The following is a 17684-nucleotide window of genomic DNA, read 5'->3' on the forward strand; positions in this document are numbered from 1 at the left end:
CAGTCTAGTAGAGCAGACATTCAGATAAGTCCAAATTACTTGACAATCTTAAAATATTTCCCACCTCTGCCCTTACGCATAAAATCACTGCTCATTTCATTAATACAGTTAAAGTCCTTGAGTTGGGATAAGCTAGAGTCTGTGAAGAATTGCACTTCGAGTAGTGTCCCTATGGGTGCTTCATGACAGGGCATACTTCCCCAGGAGTAGATTGATCACAATGTCCAACCTTGTTTCAACAGTCCAGTGGAGTCCACAAACCCCACTGCAAGGGCTTTCCTACAAATTCTGGGCCATATGGCAGCCTGTACGTTCATGACTTCCCTAGCAAGACTTAACTCTTGGTGTCTTCAATCATAATTGAGAACTGCTACACTCCCAACAGACTGTCAGTCCAAGCAGGTGTCCCTATCTCAGAAGGTCCTCAGTCCTCTGAATTGGTGGAAGGACCTACAAAAGGGGGTGGGGGAGAGAAGAGTTTCACTTGTACAGCCTCCTCCCATGAGGATTGTCACCACAGAAGTCTCCCTCATAGGCTGGGGTGCACAATTCCAAAGCCTTAAAGCTCAGGGCAAATAACACCCCCCCCCCCCATATCAACATATTGGAGCTCAGCAGTCCATTATGCTTGCCAACACTTCCTGCCACACATCAAGGACACCCAATCAGAATAATGTTGGACAACAGAGCAACGGTGTGTACATCAATCAGCAAGGAGGAGCAAGAAACAAAATCTGGTGCTGCCCCCTATTGGAGATGGCTTACTGGACTAGATAGATCATGGGTCTGATCCAATATGGCAATTGCTTTGTGCCCAAGAATCTTGACCATGGTTGTGAAAAGAACTAACAGGCAGTCCCAAATTGATTCCACCTTCCCAAGGATGATAGAGCTTCCAGGTGATTCTGTGAGCTAACAAGGAATTTTTTCTTATGTTCCCCTTTCTCTCTTCCTTCATCCCCCTCCAACACTCCAGGTTGAAAGCAAAGGAGAAAGTGAAATAGAGGAAGGTGATAAGGTTCAGGAAGGAGAAAATGAGAGAAATCCAGAAAAGGAGCAGGACAGTGAAGTCACGTCTGATACCAAGTCAGGTAATAGACACTAGCTGTTACGTGAGCTGCATTTTAGTTTTAAAAGCCTTTCTCCAAAGCTGTAAGAATAGCCTATAAGTTAATTGTGGCAGAAATATTTTCTCTTGCACATCAGGTCTGCAGCTTGGTTCAGCAGTAGATATTCCAGGTCATTTCACGGAAAAGCTCAAGTGCTAAATTCATATTGCAATCATTTCAGACTTCAGTTTAGGGACTTTTTTCATCTTGGCTGTAGGGACTGAGTGAGCAGATTGCTAAACTAAAGTGAGCACAAATCATATAAATGAGTTTATTTCCGTATTGCTAATCTGTTGGTCCATTCCTAATGTAAAGAAGCAGATGAATGGGACTACTATGAACACAGCTTTGTGCTTAAAAGCTTAACAAGCTTTCTCCGTTTCCTTACGAGTTTGTGCAAATCATTTCATTTGACTGGTTGGGAATAAAGTACTGAAAAATCATAGTATCTTCCTATGTTTTAAAATACCATGTCATTTATTACATGAATCTGTGTTCTGATTGTGTTGTATAGATCTGGCACATCTATTCTGACTGCATTTTTTTCATCAGGATTTTAGGAGAGGACAGAGCAAAACAATAAAAAGGTCTCCATTTGCCTCTCAAAATGGAGATGATCATGGAATTTGTTTATTGGAAATACAACTTAAAATTATTTTGATATTAAGACTAAAAAAAATGATGGGGAGAGAAGAGTGCATGGGGTAGAAAATGAAAATACTTTGGGAGCATCACCTCTAAGGATTTTGGGGGGATCCTCTGGAATATACATTTTGTGGAGGTGTTCAAACTGCTTCTGTAGCAGTATGTGGAGGAAATGCTGAGGTGCTATAATAATATAAAGCACCTAAGTGGTAATGTTGTAATGTGCTCGTTCATGGTTTATGCTGTGTGAGCATAGAGAAGTACGTGCTATGTAAATCCTGTCCCTGATGTGATAATCATGAAGTGAAGAATGAATGTAAAAAAATTATTGGGTCATCTCTTTAGAAGAGAAGGAGGCAGAAGAGAACAAGGAAAACGTTGATGCGTGCAAAGACAAGGAAAGCGACGCTGGAAAGAAGAAAGTGGAACACGAAATCTCTGAAGGAAATGTAGCTACAGCTGCAGCTGCTGCTCTTGCCTCAGCTGCCACCAAAGCAAAGGTTTGTCATACACAAATGTCCACTGCAGCTGATTTCCAGTTTCAATTGGGCACTATTCAAAAATGGTCCATTGTTCCAAACCACTGGGACCTTAAGTCCTTTGTTTGTTTGTGCTCTTTCACTTCCGCTGCTTGAACACTATCATTAAATGAAATTGTTTCCCTGTGAATAGTTTAATGCTGCCATTGTGAACTTACCAAAGTCAGGACGAGCATCCCCCAAAAAGAATGTCATCTTTTCAACGTGTAATGTGGGCAGTTGTCTCTGCTGGGTGTGCTGTTAGTGGTCAAGGAACAGAATTGGGAGGCAAGATTTGTTGGTTCTCTTCTTGGATCTGCCACTGACTAGTTGTGTGACCTTAGGCAATTCATTTAACTTCTCTGTACCTGAGTTTCTTCGTCAGTAAAATAAGTATAACACTTACGTCACAGGGCAATGTGATAATGGTAAAGATCTTTGAGATCCTCACATGAAAGGTCATCTGTTGTTTTTCAGGGCTGGATATTGAGAGTGGTATTTTTTCCATTCCATGTTTGTGTTAAATGGCCTCTTAAACTTTCCAGCCACAAATCAATGAATTATTTTTCTTAGTCTACCTTTTTTGTGTATATTTTTAAATCCTTTGTTTCTCACATATTAAATTGTCTGCAGACTTTACCTAATGAGCCATAGCTTGAATCACTGTTCCACATGACAGCTCTGGCTTACAGTTTTTATTGTAAATATCTTCTGAGTATCCCACTTCATTCAATTTAATGAATGTTACACCCTTCTTCCTCCTCATATTTAAGACATTTCCTCTACTTCCCAGATAATTTGTTTCATTGTAATCCTTTCTCTCTTTTTGTTCTTTTCACTAGCTCTGCTGAATACTATGCATCACAAACTCCAGTTCAGGTTTTAGTAATAAAATGTATAATTCGGTCCAATTGGTTGGGCCTCAGCACTGAAATTGCTCATACAGTAGAATACCCCAATTAATTATTGCTGTAGGATGGATCTGTGACATTTATCTACCTCTGTGAGAGGCCCTTATTACTGTGACCCCATCGTGTGTGTGGTAGGTCAGTTAGATTATCTGCCACATCACTTGCCTGGTTTGCTTTATGATGATGTTTTGTCATTTGTGCTTCATCCCGTGTGTGTGTGTGCACGCGTGTGCGCGTGTGTTCTTTGCAGGTCCCTTGACCCTGCTTGGGATGCATACTTTCCAGTGCTGGATTTCTTTGTCCTGCATTTTTTTGACAGTGGCTGAGTAGTCATTGCTATGCTAATGATGCTTAGAAGAGGCAAATATAATACTCTGGTAGAGCCAGGGAAAGCTGTTAGCTCCTCTGGAAAAAGAACTCCAGTTGGTTGCTGCATATTTCTTTGAAACAAACTGACCTCAGAAGAGGAATGGGAGACAGACTGACAGAGCCTCTGGCATCGGGGGGGAAGGAAGAAATGAGGGTTCACACAGAGCCCCTGTCTTGTGGGGCGAAAGGAGGATGCTAGGATAAGTTCGGGGATTGGGACAAACAGAACCCCTGATAGCATGTGGTTGGAGGAACCTGACATGCTGGGAATAGATCGCGGTGGGCAAACTACGGCCCTCGGGACCATCCTGCCCAGCCCCTGAGCCCCTCCCCTGCTGTGCCCCCTCCCTCCACAGCCTCAGCTCACTCACTCTGGCGCAGTGCTCTGGGTGGCGGGGCTGTGAGCTCCTGGGGCAGCGCAGCTGCAGAGCCTGGTCTGACCCGGTCTCTGTGCTGTGTGGTGGTGGTGGCGGCGGCGGCAGGGCCAGGTGGCACGGCTATAGCGCCACCGGTGCTCCAGGCAGCGCGGTAAGGGGGCACGGAGCGGGGGCGGGGGGTGGATAGAGGGCAGGGGAGGTCAGTGGTTCGGGGCTGTGGGGGAGGAATGGGGGCAGAGGTCCGGGGGGGGCAGTCAGGAAGGAGGGAGGGTTGGACAGGGCTGCATGGGGCAGTCAGGGGACAGGGAGAAGAGTTGGTTGGATGGGGCAGGTGTCCTGTGGGGGAGGTGTCAGGGGAGAGGGGGGTTGGATGGGGCAGGAGTCCTGGGCAGGGGGCAGATAGGAGGTGGGGGCTGGCCCTTGACCCCCTCCCTTAACCGGCCTTCCATACAATTTCCAAAACCCGATGCGGCCCTCAGGCCAAAAAGTTTGCCTGCCCCTGGAATAGATATTCACTGGGGGGTGCGGGGGCGGGAGGGGAGTATGGGGCCACAGAGAGCCCTTGGCAGGAAGGAGAATGGAGCACATAGAACCCCTGCCATGGAGGGAAGATTAGGGGACCTTGGTATGGGAAGAGGAGATTTTGGAGGGTACACGGAAGCCCTGCAGGTGGATGATGAGGGGAGTTGTAGGGAGAGTGTGACAGTGTCCTTCCCCCTAGTTTTTAGTGTAGCCTCTGGTTCTGGAGGGGCTCAGCAACTCTTGACAAGCAAAACAGTGGGAACTCCTTTCTTGAACTTGGACTTCACTTCCCTTTTAAACTAGTCTGTATTCAGGGAGTGCCCTAGATTTTCCTAGCCATAGATGTTCTTACTTTCTTCGGGCATGTGGATGCTGAGGGTGCAAATTTGAAGATCCTGAGTTTGCAGCATCCACCGGGGGAAGTTATAGCACAGCACTTTCGTGTGCACTGCTATTCACACCCCTTTTGTCCAAACTGCAGGTCAGCGTAGCCGTGTCATTAGACTTTGGTCCCTGTCGTTTGTTATATTCTCAGATAATGAGTCATACTCTGGCCTCTGTCGTGACTCTGACAATTGTTCAGGTGTGTGTGTGTAATCTACCTACAGTCTAGGCAGGTTCATTAATATAGGCCTTATCCCCTTCCCCTGAGCATGCTTGTACTCACTTCTGGTTAGGTTTAAATTGTTGTGAATTCACATCTGAGAAAAGGGCACTCTGTCAAGTTGGGGTATGATGATGTCACTAAAATGGAACCGTTAAAACTCTCAAAACTCTTGAATTTGAGATGCTGGATTCAGGTAAAGCAATCTAGGTTAGGTCATCGAAATGTCATGCATCATTTTATTGAGACTGATCTGAGAAAGGGGATTAAGTCGAAGCTCCATTTACAATTTGTTTGACAAAAACTTTAAAATGTAATATTAAACTGGCATATGGGATTCCCCCATGGTTCGTTTATTAATTTTAGGATTATTTTGAGATGTGAATACCAAGGTGACTTTTTTCTATCAGCCTTATAAACTCAACCTGAGATCTGAAGATCAAGCTGTTTTCTGTCCCTTGCATCATCAATATCAAGGATTAATTCAGAGCTTAAATGTTGATGCACGAGCCATGGCAGAATCAGATCATGCTTTCATAGCTATGTTAGCACTGCAAGGCTAAAAGGAATAAATGCTTTTAGCAAGGTAAGCAGATATCTGCTCCTTGTGAGCACTATTTTGAGCCATTTAAAGAAGCTGTTTAAAAGCCATGTTCTGACACACCTTCTAGATCTCTCTGCTTTAATAACCCTTTGTCTGCTGTGATAACCCACACACTTGTGAAAAATGACACGTACACCATAATTGTGCTTCTCAGGTCTGGAATTCCTTTCTTTCATCGAGTGATGGTAAGATGATCAAAGTATTTTTAATTCTGATCTAATTTCTGTAGAACCTTTTATCTGAGGATGTCAGTGTTGTAACAAACACTAACTAAACTTCACATCATTCGTGGGAAATATGTATTATACGCTTTTTACAGATGGCAAAACTGAGGCATGGATATGATTTGTTATGTTGTACCGGGAAATGCCTTGGGATGCACAATAAGTGCTGCATATGTGCTGTGTGTGTGGCTGAGTGTAGCCTTCTGGACTCTTGATCTGTTAGATACTTATCTGTATATTTTCCTTGGGTGCAAAAAAGTAGTGCAGACTGGTAATGGAAAAATGTTACACTATTGGAAGTTCTCCCAATAAACTGGGGTCCTTGCTTCATGATCTCATGACATTTGGTAATAACTCTAGTGAATGTTTCCTTTCAAAACAGATTTTAATATCAAAGGTTCTAAACAGCAACCTACTTTACATATGCAGTCAGTGCAGTACGAGGGGCTAGATGTCCCGAAGCACTTTACAAAGCAGTCAGAGCATGAAAGGCCTTATTTAAAGCCAAATTCTAGTACTATAATATGGGACTATTTCCCAAAAAGGCGCTGGTGCTTCAGACCATCTGGCTTCATTGTAGGTAATTTTGCATGTCTGCATCTAGGTCTGAAGAGTAGAAATAAGGTCTTCTGTAAATAGCAAAACCCCTTATAGCCAGAGCACCATGCACTTGTATTAAGAGTTACTTCTCTTCTGCACACCATGGATTGATAGGCATTTTCAGGCAAGCAATAAAAATGTAAATAGGAGTGAAATTTAATCTTCTATTTTGAGAGGCTTCCTGCTCCCAATCAAGCTCATGTCCCCATTTTCTTCCATTGGTGGTGGATGTAAGAGGAAGAAAGGGCTTGGAAAATGCAGTCCTTTTGATTTTGACAAAGACACACAGAGAAAATTTATATTAAAGGAAATAATATCCTGTAATCAGGACCTTAACACTCCAGCGTAGAATTGGAGTGCAACAAGGACTTCTCTTCCCATTTGCACTAAAAATTCAGACAGCATTAAGGCCATTTGTGAGCAATGTCTGTGTCTGAGATGGAATAATTTAAACTTTAATATTAACCCCAGACCATTAACTCTAGATTATATGGAAAGCTATTATAGTATTGCAAACTTTGCATTAGAAATAGAACTGTAAGTGTCACAGGAGAAATCTTGCAATTAGCTTTTCTGGGGGAGGTTGGTGTCTGCAGGACAATGTTATTAAAAGAAAGTGTCGGTGTGTTTTGAAGGCAGCACAATATAGTGGTGAGTTGGGAGCTGGTCATCAGGAGACATGGTTTCTGTTAGCAGATCTGCTAATAACTTTGAATTTGGGCAAGTCACTTCACCTCTGCACTATAGCTTTCTACATGTAGAATGGAGCTAATAATCCCCATACACACCCAGTTTGTAAAGTGCTTTAACACCTTTGGTGAAAGGCTCAAAGTGGTAAATAATAGGTTTTAAAAAAAGCAACAAAGAGTCCTGTGGCACTTTATGGACTAACAGATGTATTGGAGCATAAGTTTTCATGGGTGAATATTCACAGGACTCTTTGTTGCTTTTTACAGATCCAGACTAACACAGCTACCTCTCTAATAGGTTTTTTTATTTTGTTTTGGGGGGTTTTGTTTTTTAATTGTTTTGGTGATACACCCACTGCATATCTTCCCTTCCAAACCCCAAATTGCTGAATTAATTTTCCTTTACCATGAAAATGCATTTCAGGACCTATGGGTCCTTTTTTCATTTTTTCCCACCACTGGACACACTTTCTGCTGTAGATGGATATAAAGCTCTTTATCTAGACTTGGTTGATCAAAACAGCCTATGAGAAGATTGCTGATTCATAAATTATCAAGACAGAAGGGATCATTGTGTCTGTCCTCCTGCATAACACAGCCTGTAGAACTTCCCTGAAATAACTTGTTTGAACTAGAGCAGATCTTTTAGAAAAACGTCCAGTCTTGATTTAAAATTTTCCAATGATGGAGAATCCACAACAGCCCGTGGTACAGTCATCTCATGGATCAGTAACTGGTTAAAAGACAGGAAGCAAAGGGTAGCAATAAATGGTCAGTTTTCACAGTCGAGGGAGGAAACTGTACTGGGACGAGTGTTCAGTATATTCATAAATGAGCTGGAAAAAGAGGTAAACAGTGAGCTGGCAAAATTTGCAGACAGTTACTCAAGATAGTTAAGTCAAAATCTGAGTTACAAAGAAATCTCACTAAATGGGGTGATTGGACAACAAAATGGCAAATGAAATTCGTTGTTGATAAATGCAAAGTAATATACATGGGAGAACATAATCCCAGCTATACGTACAAAATGATGGGGTCTAAATTAGCTGTTACCACTCAAGAACGAGATATTGGGGTATTCGGGCTTAATGTGTGGTGGCAGTCAAAACAAGTTGACAATGTTAGGAACCATTAGGAAAGGGATAGATGGTAAAACAGAAAATATCACAATGCCACTATATAAATCCATGGTACACCCACTCCTTGAATACTGAGTGCAGTTCTGGTCACCCCATCTCAAAAAATATATATTATAATTGAAAAGGTACAGAGAAGGGCAACAAAAATGATTAAGGGTATGGAACAGAGATTTAAAAAAAATGGGACTTCTCAGCTTGGAAAAAGGCATCTAAGCGGGATATGGTAGAGGTCACGAATGTTGTGGAGAAGATGAATAAGGAAGTGTTATTTATTCCTTCACTTAAACAAGAATCATGGGTCACCTGATGAAAATAATAGGCAGCAGGTTTAAAACAAACATAAGAAAGTACTGCTTCACACAATGCAGAGTGAATCTGTGGAACTCGTTGCCAGGGGATGTTGTGAAGGCCAAAACTATTAGCCCAGATAGTCAGGGATGCAACCACATACTCTGGGTGTCCCTAGCCTCTGATTGCCATAAGTGGGGAGTGGACGTCAGGGGATGTATCACTTGATAATTGCCTGTTTTGTTGATTCCCTCTGAAGCCCCTGGCAATGGCCATGGTTGTAAGACAGGATTTTGGCTAAATGGACCATTGGTCTAACCCAATATGTCCATTCTTATGTTAAATTGTTCCAGTGGTTAGTTACCCTCACTGTTAAAAATATTTGCCTTATTGATAATCTCAATTTCTTGCTTGAGCTGTCATTGGATCATGTTATACCTTTGTCTGTTAGATTGAAGAGCTCATTAGCAAATATTTGTTCCCCAGGTAGGTACTTATAAACTGTGATCAAGTCACCCTTTAGTTGTCATTTTGATAAATTAAATATATTTAGCTGCTTGAGTTGTCACTATGAGGCATGTTTTCCAATTCTTTAGTTATTCTTGTGGCTCTTCTCTGAACCCTTTCCAATTTATCAGCATCCTTCTTGAATTGTGGATACCAGAACTGGACACACTATTCCAATAGCAGTCGCATCAGTGCCAAATACAGAGGTGAAATAGCCTCTCTGCTTTTAATCAGTAGTTCCATGTTTATACTTCCAACGATCTCATTAGTCCATTTGGCCACAGCATTGCATAGGGAGCTCATGTTCAGCTGATTATCCACCATGATGCCCAGGTCTTTTTCAGAATTAATTTTTCCTAGGGTAGAGTCCCTCATCTTTTAAGAATGGGCTAACGTTCTTTGTTTCTAAATGTATGATTTTACCTTTGGCCATATTGGAAAGCATATTGTTGGCTTGTGCCTAGCTTACCAAATGATCCAGCTCGCTCTGTATCAGTGACCTGCCCTCTTCCTTATTTAGCACTCCTGCAATCTTTGAGTCTTCTGTAAACTTTATCAATGGTTTTATTTTCTTCCAGACATTGATAAAGAGGTTGAATAGTGTAGGGCCAAGAATTGATCCCTACAGGGCCCCACTAGAAACTCCTCTGTTTGATGACAATTCCCCATTTACAAGTACGGTTTGAGACCCATCAGTTACCTAGTTTTTACTCCGATTAATGTGTGGCATGTTGATTTTGTTTTTTTCCACTTTTTGTTATCAAAATGTCATACAGTACCAAGTCAAATACCTTAATGAAGTCTAAATATATTACATCGACACTATTACCTTTATCAGCCAAATTTTTCATCTCATCAGAAAAATATATCAAGTTAGTTTGATAGGATCTGTTTTCTGTAAACCCACATTGATTGGCACTAATTATTAATATCCTAATTTCTTTATTAATCATATGCCATATCAGCTGTTCCATTATTTTGCCTGGGATCAATGTCAGGTTGACAGGCTTATAATTACCCAAATCATTCTGTTGACCCTTTTTAAATACTGGCTGAACATGAATTTTCTTCCAGTTCTCTGCAACTTCCCTGGTGTTCCAAGACTTACTGAAAATCAACATTAATGGTTCAGAGAGCTCCTAGGCCAGCTCTTTCAAAACACTTGGGTGCAAGTTATTTGGACTGGCTGACTTTTTCAGTGCTTGCTCATGTCGAACCATTGTCTAGTTGAACATTGACAGCTTCCCACCAAACATCGCCACGGCACAGGTCATCTTCACCCAGACAGTCTCCCAGATGCTGGTCTCCACCAGGTGGGAATTGCTCCCTGTCTCAGCACTAGTCTCCATCTTCCCGGTACCGCTCGTTGAGCAGGCACCGTTCCTCACCTCTCTGGTCACCGACCAGGGTCAGTCGGCAAACTCAGGCCTCAAGAGCTCTGCCCTGGTCATCGGAAGAGCAATGGTCTAAGTAGGACCAGGGGTTCAGCCCCTTGCCGAGGAGGGGGATTCACTGCCAACTCGCAAAACCAGCACAGCACCTGCAGCGACCGCATAGTAGCAGGAACGTAGGCCCTCTCAATGGCTGTACTGGAACCTGTGGGGCATGCCCATAATGCTAGTCCCATATTCTCACCAGTCCTCCCTGGCCGTCTCGAACAAACCAACCTTGGCCCCAGAGTCGGGACTCGGTACCAAATCCGACGCGGGGGCAGCACATCGGTCTCCAGCAACTAAGGAGCCGTCCCCGAAGAAGGTAGGGGAACCTTGAGCCCTTCAACCCACGTCAGGGTCCCTGTTCTGCCATGGGACCTGAATCTTGAGCTGTTGCGGCTCACAGGGGCCCCCTTCGAGCCTCTGACTTCTTGCTCTCTCCTTCTCCTGTCCTGGAAAGTTGCATTCCTAGTTGTGATAACATACACCCACCGGGTCTCTGAGATTAGGGCACTTACCTCAGAATCGCCCTATACGGTCTTCTACAAAGACAAGGTCCAGCTGTTGCCGCACCGAGCTTTCCTGCCCAAGATGGTGTCTCAGTTACATACGGGCCAGAACATTTACTTACCTGTCTTCTTTTTCCAAAGCCACATAAGTCAGAGGAGGAGCATAGATTGCATTTCCTAGACGTCAGGAGAGCGCTGGCCTTCTGCATTGAAAGGCCCAAGCCATTCCACAAATCGACACAATTGTTGGTCACGGTGGCCAACAGGATGAAAGGTCGTCCAGTGTCCTCTCAAAGAATTTCTTCTTGGATTACATTCTGCATTCACTACTACTACGATCAGGCGAAAATGCCACCACCAGCGATTGTAACCGCCCACTCGATCAGGGTGCAAGCCTCTTCGGCAGCTTTCCTGGCCCAAGCACCTCTCCGGGACATCTGTAGGGCGGCCACCTGGTCATCCATCCACATGTTAACGTCCCATTACGCACTTATCCAGCAGGCCCGGGATGATGCTGGCTTCAGTAGAGCAGCATTGCAAGCTGCTAGACTGAACTTCGAGGATATTGCTTGTTAGTCACCTAGAATGGAATTGGCATGAGTGAACGCATGAAGAAGGAAAAATGGTTACCTACCTTTCGTAACTGTTCTTTGAGATGTGTTGCTCATGTCCATTCCATTACCCGCCTTCCTACCCCTCTGTCGGAGTTGCCAGCAAGAAGGAACCAAAAGGGTGTAGGGTCGGCAGCGCCTAATACACCAACACATGAGTGTGGCACTGAAGGGGATGCTACCGCCAACCCCTACAGATACCATTAAGGCAGAAATCTCCAACAACTGTGCATGTAGACATGTGCACACCTAGAATAGACTAAACATGATCAACATGTCTCAAAGACAACAGTTATGAAAGATAGGTAACCATTTTTCGGGGGAGGGGGAAGGGCGGGGGATTGTATTTGAGCAATGAGTTGTAACAATAGCTAATATGTGTGGTCGATTAAACTGCTCATCCTTCTGTCTTTTTACATTTTAAACTTGAAATACTCAAGCAGTGCTTGAGGGCTGTCTCATTTAGACGTCATGTATTTAAATAATTAATCATCCTTAGACATACATCTGATTATCCACAGTAGTAAAGGTAAAGCTTGAGGGAGATATTTGAGGCTTGTTGGTTTTGTCTGTAATCTGTTTCTGCACTCTTAAATTTCGAATGTAGCTTCAGTTTTTCATAAAAGAGCAATGCTGTAAGCTGGTTGTAAAGGAGAATGGGTTTCTTTTATATAACCTTTCAACAAACTTTATACACTGACAGAGAGTCGTAGCTACTTAAGGCTGTGTAGACTCTCTCCCTGGTTGATATGGAACTGCTACAATGGGCAAAATTGTAATTTTACTTGTTGGCTGTTGAATGTTGTAATGGGATCCACTTTAACTAGTTACATAACCTCCAGTTCACTTGAGCAGAGATCTCTAGAATGACAGAGGTATATCAGTCTTCCTGAGTGTGTGTCTGTGTAGTAGCCTCGCAAACACCACAATAGTAAAGACTTTTTAGATCACACGTAACTGAACCACCATAAATCTTTTGCCCTTTGATCCCTTGTTAGCCCCTGGCTCTTCCATTTTAAAACCTCTACTCCAGTTGCTCACAAATTCAGGCGGTTTTAAGGCAAAATCAAATTGTCTAGGGCAGGGGTTGGCAACCTGCGGCACACAAGCTGATTGTTAGTGGCACTCTGCTGCCAGCCGGTCCCGACTGCTGGCCCCTCAGAGCCCGCTGCTGGCCTGGATGGATGGAACCCCGGACCAGCAGCAGGCTGAATGGGGCCGGCAGCCGGGACCCTGCCTGGCAGGGGGCCGGCAGCCGGGACTGGCTGCCGGCCTAGATGGATGGCAGCGGGCTGAGCGGGGCTGGCAGACAGAAGCCCAGACCAGCAGCGGGCTGAGCCCGCTGCCAGTCTGGGGTTTCATCTGCCACCTGCGCTGCCAGTCTGGGGTGCTGTCCGCTGGCCCCTGCCAGCTGGGATCCCACGTGAAACCTTTAATTAATGAAGGCTTGGCACACCACTTCTCAAAGGTTGCCTACCCCTGGTCTAGGGGGAGTGAGCTTGTATAGTATTCATTTAACATCTATCTACTTTGACTAAAGACTTCAGAAATACTGGGAGGATTATCATTGTGAAGATAGAGGATTGAAAATGAAAAGAAAATAAATATTTAGTTTAAGTGAACAAATGGAAAAGCTAGGACACAATTCACACTTGGTTATTCAATCCCTTAAAGCACTGAACTGTCTATTTTGTAAAGGTTGTGTGTGCCGGAGGGCGCTAACTTGTGTGTTTTTTATCCTCAGCACCTAGCAGCAGTGGAAGAGCGAAAGATCAAGTCCTTGGTAGCCCTCTTGGTGGAAACACAAATGAAGAAACTGGAGATCAAACTTCGTCATTTTGAAGAGCTGGAAACAATCATGGACAGAGAGAAAGAGGCAGTAAGTGCAGGAGACTAATTCTCTGATATCCTAAAGCAAACCAATGGCTAGAGAGGTCTCTGCGTGTCAGAATAGCTGGTGTACTAGCAATTTCATCTGTTCCTAACCCTTTAGATATATAGCTCTCATTAGCTCACCTAGGGTATATCTACACTGCAATTAAAAACCCACGGCTGGCCCATGCCAACTGACTCAGGCTCGGGCTAAGGGGCTGTTTAACTTTGGTGTGGATGTTCGTGCTTGGGCTGGAGCCCGGGCTCTAGGACCCTGTCAGGTGAAAAGGTCCCAGAGTTTGGACAGAGCCCAAATGTCTAAACTGCAATTAAACAGCCCCTTAGTGTCAGCAGAATCAGCTGGCACTGGCCAGCCACTGCTGTCTAACTGCAGTATAGACATACCCTCATAGTTACCCACATGAAGCTGTTTAATTCACCTCTCTGATGTGTCTACCCAGGATCTCCTCTGTAATGTAAAAGAGTGAGTTAGGATTACACCTCTACCCCAATGTAACGCTGTCCTCGGGAACCAAAAAATCTTACCACGTTATAGATGAAACCGCGTTACATCGAATTTTCTTTGATCTTCTGGAGCACGCAGCCCCGCACCTCCCGGAGTGCTGCTTTACCGCATTATATCCAAATTCATGTTATATCAGATCGCGTTATAGCGGGGTAGAAGTGTATCTATTATGCGTTGGCCCCTAATTTGCCTCTTGTTCCCACCCTGTATTCATTCTGGGATGAAGATTTACAGAGCCTGTGCAGAGATTACATCTGATGAGTAGGGGGAGAGGAGCAATTTGTAATTCAAGGATGGCTATTCTTTCCTCCACAGGGAATGGAGTTGGGGGTATGGTCTCTAGGAAACCAACCCTCTGCCTTTCCTGTGCTACCTTGGTTTTAGATCAAACACCTAGTTTGGTCTTTCAATCTGCTTCTCCAATTCTTTTGTGGGGAGTTGCTCTTCCACCTCTCCTGAGGTTCTCACTTCCTCTGTGCTTTTAGTCAGTATTCTACTCAACCTGAGTAGCAGAGTGGGTGCACTCCTGTGGGCAGCATTCAGCTCCCTGGTCTATACAGTGCACTTTACGCTGTGGAGGAACTCCCTGAGTAGGTAACAGATCTCTGAGCTGGAGGAAGAATGGGCAGCTCTAAGAAGGGGGAGAGCAAAGAGGAGGATGCAGTCATAGGCACAGAGGGGAATGATGAGAAATAATAGGAAAATGGCAGGTCAAAAAGGGTGTAAAAAAAAAAAAAAGACGCTAAGAAAATGGAACAGAGGAGAGGGGGCCAGGAAGACACTGCTCTGGGAACATGCTCAGATGGACATGGAAGGCAATGAGTAGAGACAATGGAGGGAAAAGAGGAGGAGTTGAGCAGCAAGATAAGGTGATTACTGATCAAAGAATCAGCATTCTGTCTTGGGAAGAGACTTAGCATAATATTAGGGACTAGGACACAGGTTTAGTTTAGTTTCTGATAATTTGAAATGTGACAGTCCTAATACAAATTAATAGTAATAAACTAATGATTTTTTTGGTGGCTTCTTGAGTCCCTTGTTTTAACACTCAGTAATTTCTTTGCTGTGCACAATTAGAATAAGACATACCAGGGGAAGAGAGATTGTCTTTGCAGGATATGCAGCATTCACTGAATCAGCCTCTAATATATTGATCAGCTGTTTTTTTTGGTTTTTTTTGAAAGAGACATGGTATCCTTTTGACTACTTCAGCGGTGAGCTCAAAGTTAAATTTTTCATCACGTTTTTTGCATATCCTGGTGGAGTAGTTTGTTTTTTCTCTTTGTGGGCAGCGTGATGATAGAAGTAGATGAGGTTATGGGATATTTACCTGTAATTCCTGGGTTTTCCATACCTGCCCTTGTGACAGATATTGCAACAGTAGGCTGTACTGTATTAAATCTACAAATGGTTTCTGTATGATTGTGTTCTACTCCAGGGGGGAGGGTTACCACAGCTCCTACAGGAACTAAAAACAGTGGGATGTGATTAAGGTGAATCACTGAAACTAAATAACTCTAGAGAGGTACATACCATGCAGTGGTTTGCACAGACTCCCTCATTCAAGCTGGATTTTCCAGAAACAAGGAAACAAAGACAAGCCTTTTGGTTTTATATATATATATATATATATATATATGCGCTTTCAGGGCTTTCTTTCTGATCCAGCAAACTGTCAGGACTTTCTGTCCAAGGGGTGCTCCAACCCTTGCAGATTTGGAGAAAAAATAAATGTGCTTGCATAGACAGAGCAGCATGGTAACTTGTAACTGCTGGCAACACCCTGTTCATGGTCCTTGGAGAGCATTGCACAGGGGCTGGCCTTTAGGAGACTGGTTTGCCGAGGATATCACAGTGTAAGGCAGGGAGCTGTGCAGCCTTAAAATCGTCAGTCAGAAGGCAGTGGGACAAGGGTCCCTGCCCAGATATGTGTGACAGCTGGAGATCTTATTGGACACTCTTGGAGTGGATTGCCAAGGTGGGGTTGTGTGTTGGGGGGGGAGGGGGGATATGGATGCAATTCCTGTGACATTGTGGCAGTCCTCACATGTGAATTTAGTGGAATTTACATCCACATCTTAGCATTAGTCAGACTGATAGAGTTTGACAAACTGTGGTCTTTTATCGGAATAGAATGTCAACAAGAGATTCTTCTTTGCCTAGTATCCTCAGCTGTTGCACTGTGTGTGTCTGCATCTGACACTGATTGGCAACTAAAGAAATGGCCGTAACTAAGTTGAAAAGGTTCTCTGTAGATTTTCTTATCTTTAGGGGAAAAACTCCATTACAGTGACATCCTTTTTCTTTCTTTTCTTCATTTTCTGGCAGCCTGACATTTTCTTTTTTAACACTCTGTATAAGTTCCCCCCTGGCTCCTGGTGGCCAAAATTCAGTTTTATTCCACTGACACTCTGGATATTTAGTGGAGTAATTAAATGTAACCAAAACAGAAGTTCCTCAGTATTTTGGCAGGTTCCATACCCACATGTCCATTCAACTCCACTTGAGTTGTCTCAGCCCTCTATTATAGTAAAGGTCACCCGCTTGTAACTGTTAAAAGAAATCTGCAAGTGGGGTTGGGGGGTAGGAGGGAGGAGGTTTTATGCATAACACATTTTGTTCTATTTGTAATCTGAAGCTATTTCAGTGCTGTCAGCGCTGATTATGTGTAACTGGAGATTCTATTGATAGCAGCATTGTTGACCCAGAAATTGTGGTAACATATGAATGAATGCAGTCTTTTTACTGTCATGGAAAGACAGTGTAGGAGGTAGAATGATGAACCAATTATGGCTGCTATAGTGTGCACATATTAGATATTTATAAGTCATTTCTAATTGTGCATCATTTTGAGGCAGCTTGAAAACATTATGCCTAAACCTTTTTCTGTTGTAGATGTTTACAGCAAATATACTGAAGAACCTTTTGTCACTCCTGGACATAGCACTTTTTTTCCATTTCATGTCACCTCCATGAGTCAAGTTGTTCATGCACTGGTTTGTGATGTGGACAGATGTGCACTCTGATCCAGACTGAGACAATCTAATTTAGCTCCTGTATGATTTGTCATTGTCAGGTTATCACCTGGCTCTGAGAATTGGAAGTTAAATGCATGTGTACTGATGTACTGATCTGCCTCGACGGAAAACCTATGTGTATTTGATGACAAACCCTCCTGAAGCCTAATTCTATGGACATAATATGTTACATGTCTTTTTTTTTTTTTTTTTGCACTTCTCATGGAGAGTGGCTTAGCAGTTTCCGAGCTAGCATGTGGAACCTGCTATGTTGGGCTGAGAGTCAATTTTAGGCCTGACTTGCATCACAGCTCATGTATGTTTCACATGACCCTTCAACTTTCATGAGTCTCTTTTGTGGGACTTTCTGTTCTTGTCCCCGTATCCTTTTTGCCAAACCAGTGGGGGAAATGTGTTGAGGAAAAGCTTTCAGCAGCTTTTAGATCTCATGCATATTGCTAGATGTTTGTTTGCATTGTGGGAAAGTTTGTAATGACATTCTACTGGATTGCCCTCTTTACATGTTTTGCAACAAGAGAAGGTGGCCTGCAGATGGAGAATCAGGAATGTGTTAGAATATAAAAGTAAGCTGCAGTGGTATCTCTTTTTA

The 17684-nt window shown here is 43.4% G+C and overlaps 1 protein-coding gene across 2 annotated transcripts in view; it reads left to right on the forward strand.

Moving 5' to 3' along the window:
* SMARCC1 (SWI/SNF related, matrix associated, actin dependent regulator of chromatin subfamily c member 1) overlaps positions 1-17684 on the forward strand; it is a 159595-nt gene that overhangs the window by 111759 nt on the left and 30152 nt on the right. For both annotated transcript variants that reach the window (XM_039523511.1, XM_039523512.1), the window contains 3 exons: positions 977-1091; positions 2100-2254; positions 13404-13538. In XM_039523511.1, the coding sequence (XP_039379445.1) occupies positions 977-1091; positions 2100-2254; positions 13404-13538 (405 nt within the window). The remainder of the gene's footprint in view (positions 1-976; positions 1092-2099; positions 2255-13403; positions 13539-17684) is intronic.

This window comes from Mauremys reevesii, linkage group 2 (genome assembly GCF_016161935.1).
Source record: "Mauremys reevesii isolate NIE-2019 linkage group 2, ASM1616193v1, whole genome shotgun sequence".
In the NCBI taxonomy this organism is placed as follows: domain Eukaryota; kingdom Metazoa; phylum Chordata; order Testudines; family Geoemydidae; genus Mauremys; species Mauremys reevesii.